This window comes from Pollicipes pollicipes, unplaced genomic scaffold, assembly GCF_011947565.3.
Source record: "Pollicipes pollicipes isolate AB1234 unplaced genomic scaffold, Ppol_2.1 Scaffold_5724;HRSCAF=6776_pilon_pilon_pilon, whole genome shotgun sequence".
NCBI classification, from domain to species: Eukaryota; Metazoa; Arthropoda; class Thecostraca; order Pollicipedomorpha; family Pollicipedidae; genus Pollicipes; species Pollicipes pollicipes.
Genome location: NW_023596746.1, coordinates 20,177,287 through 20,183,286, shown reverse-complemented (window position 1 = coordinate 20,183,286; position 6,000 = coordinate 20,177,287). Strand labels below are relative to the sequence as shown.

At 44.9% G+C, this 6,000-nt stretch overlaps 1 protein-coding gene across 1 annotated transcript in view; it reads right to left on the bottom strand.

Moving 5' to 3' along the window:
- The window catches only part of LOC119102786 (protein amalgam), a gene marked incomplete in the record, with an annotated part of 84,484 nt that overhangs the window by 71,423 nt on the left and 7,061 nt on the right, over positions 1 to 6,000 (bottom strand). The window contains 1 exon segment of the mRNA XM_037226240.1: positions 4,660 to 4,764. Coding sequence (XP_037082135.1) covers positions 4,660 to 4,711 — 52 coding nt within the window.

Genomic DNA, 6,000 nt, shown 5'->3' with positions numbered 1-6,000 from the left:
TTGTTTGTGGATACTTGGGCTGTAGCTTCAGAGTAAACGGAGAATGGTGGACCGACACATGTCAAGGCTTCATCCGAAACTTCCTGATGCTAAGAGAAACAGTGGGTTTACGGTAAGAGGCCGAGCACCGCTGGTGTGGGTCTCTCACACCGCCCGTTGCATCTTAGACTGAGGGCGCTGATTGGGTGGACAGGCGCGAAGTAAAACGCTTTTGGTTGCCACCATATTGCATATAAGCTAAAAAAAGGCGCAGGGGCTGTTAAAAAATGTCGCTTGCATCTGCTGATACCAATACTGCGTGGGTTTCGCTCTGGATAATGGGGATCATGTTTGGAAGTGCGAGTTCTGCGCCGGTAATGATTATGCGAAGGTATATGCGAACTTCTTTCACCCATTCTTAATGCGCCTAAATTTCGAAGACCGCAGGTCGCAGTAAAGATCTTTGACCCCAGGCTTTCGGTCCACGGAGACAAAGTCAGCATCGTTGAGCTGTTGTGTTTGACAGGCACATCCATCAGCAGCCTCTCTATTTCAGCCGTCTGGAGCATTTCCGCCCACTGAAAGCACGCTCTGAGCTTTGTTGACATGACAGTGATGACGGCCAAGTATTCGCTTCGAATGGGGTCCTTCACAGTCGCTGCGTGGTAAGCACTGCCGCCGACAGCCGGTCGTAACGGTAATCGGCGTTCGCAAACGACGGCCGTTGGGTCCAGCACAGAAGCCAGTCTAACTGCAGGGTCGTATGAGGTGTTGCCGTGTTTGACCACACCATGTTGTGCCAGCGCTCTCTTGCGGTTTCCATTCTTCATTGCTTACTTGGAGTTCATCTCGCTGCTTTAAGCATCCCAGACAAAAGCAAATGGAGTATTCTACGTGGATGGTTTTATGCTCATGTCATATGACATGATCGTCGCTTATCGCGTATTCCCTGATCCTACCAACTAGTGGCCTATCCAGTTCATGGTGTAATACAGGCCCAACAATACTCCGGCACGGTCGCACAGGCCAGGTTGGCTCTGGTTTGGCTAACTACCAGCAGATCTTTCTTCGTTAGTTTCTCAAGCCTTGAACATTGCCGCGCGGACCAGGTTAATCACTTTTGGCCAGTTGCCAGCAAACCTTTTTCGATGGTTTGGCAAAGCGACGCGCCCGCTCCGGGACTTTCACTTCGCCACGGAACGCACGTGCACCCATCGCTCAAAACAATGCTCGCTCTGCGCCTCTTTTCCTGTTTACATATTAGATTTTCATGCACAAGCACGCCGAAACGGTCCAGGGCCTTTTACGAATTCATTTAATGTACTGTATATCAACTAAGTTGCGATATATCTAACCTATGCAGAGACCAGCACGCCATGAATTCCCCACCATTCAGTCAAGAAACTCAGTCTGCTGGCGTCCAGCAAACAATGGTTGCATGGGCTCCACTAGGTGGTTCCGTCCCGTACAGATCTGTTATGTGAGACGAAGGCAGTGGCCAGGACCTTGAATCCACTGATATTAAAATTCACGATCCAATATCCTTAGTTTTTGCTAACCGCCCCTTCTTCCAGCCCTTCCCACACCGTGCTTTTCCACGGACGAGAAAGCAAGCATGATATTACTACTGAAGAACAGAAAGAATAATTCCCTTATCTCCCCCACTCTGAAACGGCTGTGATGTCGCTGGTCTGCTGGTTAGCATTTGCCATAAAGTTTGTTTTATATGAAATATCTGCTCAGCTATTTGAGCGCACAGACTTCCATTATACTTTCATTATATTCTGCTGGGATTAGGGCTAGAACAAGAGTTAGGTTAAGGGGAATGTTTCCTATTTTAAGATCTTGAAGCAAACATCAGATATGATGACACAAGCTCACTTATGCCTATTGTTATGTATTTAAGTGGAAAAGACTGGTCTAGACAGTACCATTCTTTGTTTGGTAAATATGCTCCTCAATGTGCCATGGTTTGATTACGTCATCGTACTTTGCAAAACATTGGCTGAGAGCCAATTGACGGCCGTTATACTTGGAAATCACACTTACGAACGTCAGATATGAACACCTCGACAGTAATATTTTGCTTGGCCTTGATCGCCGCATGGCTTATAGAATGGCAAGATTTGAAGGGCGCTATTATGACTCTATAAAGGCTGAGGTGACTTTAAAATACTCTTCCCGACATACCTTTCCTTATTTCCGCGGGCTTGTAGCTTTGAAACTAGAGAGGCGTAGGTTTTAAGAACGGCAGGATATTGAACCACGCCAAAAGGTCTTCAAGATGGCTATTTCATCTCAAAAGCCCATGCAAATGTGGAACACTCCCTTTAATGCTAGCCTTGAAAGGAGCTCTTTGTGAAAATGACATTGGCTTCAAATGAATAGCGATCAGCCCTTTTTGTATGTAATCATAAACCTGATGGTCATTTGCACCCTTTTCATTACATGACTAACTCGTACATTTTTTAGCTTCTGTTTCTTTGTGCGATGTTTCTAAAAGTATTCAAAACACAGTTTTGATACGATTTTGAGTGTACTGCAGAATTGTTCATGTTGTGAGATAAGGTTCAGCATTTGTGGAAGGCCTACGGTTATACACCAGTCAATGCTATTTGACCAGTGTTGGTAACACCGATCTGGTGGGCGTGGTCTGGGTCGTAAAGATCACGTATTTTGCAGTTAGTCACTCGAATTATCACATCATATCCCTTTAAAGGCAGCGTAAAAAAATTTCACAGGTGAGGGTACTTTAAGAACTGTAAAGCATCACTCAATTAAGTGTGATAATGCTCTTGGAATCCAAGTAATGAGAACGTGGTGTCAGGGTGTCGCATTGTACCCACTGCTTCCCCAAAGACCAAGACCATATTTTCGATGCATCCTGTTTGCCCCTCAGTAATTTACAACCCGTACTTGTAATGACAATCATAAAAATGTACGTTTGGCACACCTGGTTTGCATGGCGACGGGTTTTCATCAGCATTGTTCTCGTATAGCTCTGTCAGCTGCATCGTACGTTTCCCATTTGCTGTTAATTGGTCACTATTTTAGTGTGAATCTGCACTCTCGTACACTTTTGCTCTAAAACGTCGGGTTTTTCGACTATGCTCCAAAAGGCTAGAGAGTGCGCCAAAACTATACGAATCTCCGCTTTGAAAATATGCGTACGGATGGGAGCTCGCGAATACAGTTGAGATACTACTACCCCGGCATGATTTGGTACGAAGAACAATCACAAAACGAAAATCACGTCTAGACCTGTGTGGGTCATACTTCCCTCTCAACAAGCCAATCTCGACAGCTCACTAAACACTAGTTTCTCTTCACCCAGCACTGCATGCTGGCTGCGTGCAAACAAACTGAAACATAGCAGACGTAGCACCTTTCAGTCCCGACACCATTGTTACGACTGTATTGGGTTTATCAGATGGTAGAGGGCTCATTTCTTTATTTCCACCAATTCTTATGGGAAAAGGTGGCAAACCCGCCACGCGTTATTTCCCGCCGCTACTTACGTGGCGCTGATGAGCTGAAATTGCGCTGCCACACGCTGTAGCCGGTTTGGTCTGATAATGAGTCCCAAGCAGCCAATGACTATTTACACGTGCTGTTTGTATTTTGTTTGATACGCACAGCCACAACCATTGCTCTGGCAGCAGTAGTAATTGGGTTTAACACGCGCCGGGGTGGCCGGTTGGAAACCCTTCGCTCGGATTGGGTGTCAATTTGACCCATTGTGATCTCAGGAACTAAGACAGTTTGATACACCAAGTTTACGGAGTGTGTTGGCGTGCACGTGAACTCCCTCACGTCAAATTTTAAAGGTTCTAGGTAACGATCTTCGGGTCAAATAAGGTCAACCAAGGGAAAACTCTAAGTTGGTCTCTAAAGTGTCCTCAGATACTAGATAGCTGCTCTAAGCAAAATATTACATGCTCATTTAAGGTCAGTGACCTTTTTCGACATTTCAAAGTTCATGGCAACTAAAATCATGCAAGACTGCTTTGAGTTTTACATTTGAATAAGCGACAAATATAACGTTAGGCAGTACGTTCCTAAAGTAAAATCTTGACCTGGGTCATTTTAGGTCAGTGACCAATTATAGCCTTTAAGAAGCGCACGGAAGACGTCTTATGCGGTTCTTGCTATCAATTAATTCGAAATAGGCCCAAGAAGCTACCCCGTACGGCAATTCTTAGAGTAATAAAACAAGCTGGTTTTGACCTTAGTCTAACCTTTATGTCTCATCCCAGGTGAATGGAATTTGCTCACCTAAGTGTTTTGTTGCTAAAGAAAGTACCTCCGACATGTATGGCTTCGTCTAACAATTCGTTGTTCCATCAGATGGACGATTCTCTAGAAATTGACTTGGCCGAATCCATGACCTGAATTTGCCCTGCCGTAGGTCAGCGACCTTGCAAGGTACGTTTCATTTTTTGTACCACACGATCCGATATTTAATAGTCTACAACTATGCAGAAGTTGGCGCGGCTGCGCCGCGCCGTTCGGAAACCATTTTGGAAAACCCTCAAGGGGATTAATTTGACCCCATCCCAGCGCGTGTTTAAGGCACGTTAACGGCGGAGGTTATTTGCGCCTCTCCATGCATTCCCTTATCAAAGGCAGGTGACGTGGCTCCGACAGCCATTGTAAATGGCGTACCACCATAGCACTTACCAAGAAGCAGGAGAGTGCAGATGAGTTGCAAGTCGGCTAAATTTAGGGGCATTGTCTGCTGGCTACAATTGCCGACGGCAGCAGCGTGCCCCGATCAGCACCAGCCTGTGAAAATAAAGATACATCAGTGCGACAGTCTAGTTACAGAAATTGAACACATATGCGACGCTAAGAAAGTCAGTCGCGCTCAAGATTTGCGTTTTTTATCACACACATGTTCATGCGGGCACGGGCCTTTTAAAAGTGAAAGTTTTTACCCATGCGCTGTGTTACCAATATGTATGTCAATGAATCATTTCATGGAAATTTATTTTGATCTATTATATTTTCATTTTATATATATACTATATTGTTACGTATATTATATATATATATATATGTATACTATATTATATATTATATATTTATCTATATTTTTATATTAAATATTATATATATATATACGATATATTATTTATTTATGGAATTAACACCTGATAACAGTGTCTTCAGAAACACTCAATTTACACTCTAATTACTTAAATTGCATCAACATGAAACAAATAGTGTCCTGTGCTCAAAACAGTTGAAAGATCACTGTCTCGGTATGCGGTTGTGTCAACTTCCAGACATGCACGTATACATCTGATGATGAAGACATTTAGGGTTTATGGGCCCGTGGATCACGTAGCCATTTCGTGCCCTCTCGAAAAATGCCTACTACATGCCACTCGATCAGAACTGTGTCACCTATATATTACTCCGCACTTCATCTGAATACCCATACGGCTGGACGGTTATAAATAATATTTGAAGTCAATGCGGACTGCGCAAGCGAGTGTGTCGACGACGCCACAACCTGGGTCGCTACCAACCAGCCGGGCGAGGGGCGCTAAAACAAAGTAGTGCAGACGACCGCTGGCAGGGGGACGACACGAGGTCAAGACATGTTCAACGATCAGACGCACGCCACACCCTCGCACTGTGGCGTATCCTGGGTCCAATAGGTAAAACGAGTGCGCTAGCGTAGGTGTGCCTGGGGCGTAGCTCACAAGAGTAACCTCCCCAAAGCTTCTGATTGCACGACTCCCACTTGCAAATCAGGGGTTCAAGGGGCCTGAATGCGTGATTTATTTTGTCAAAATCATTTTGCCATCTGTCATGGTATATCTGGCAACTGTCAGCTTCGAGTCACACAACGGCAGGTTGAAGGAAAGGGTGCGCTCTCGGCATGTGTTCCCTCCCGCTGCGGCAGCTTCTCTTTCGTTTTTACAATTCCAACGTGGCTAAGAGTCCATATGAAAGTGACTTTAACGCTTTGGTAGCGTTATTTGTTACGTTCATCCCAATTATATCGTGCGA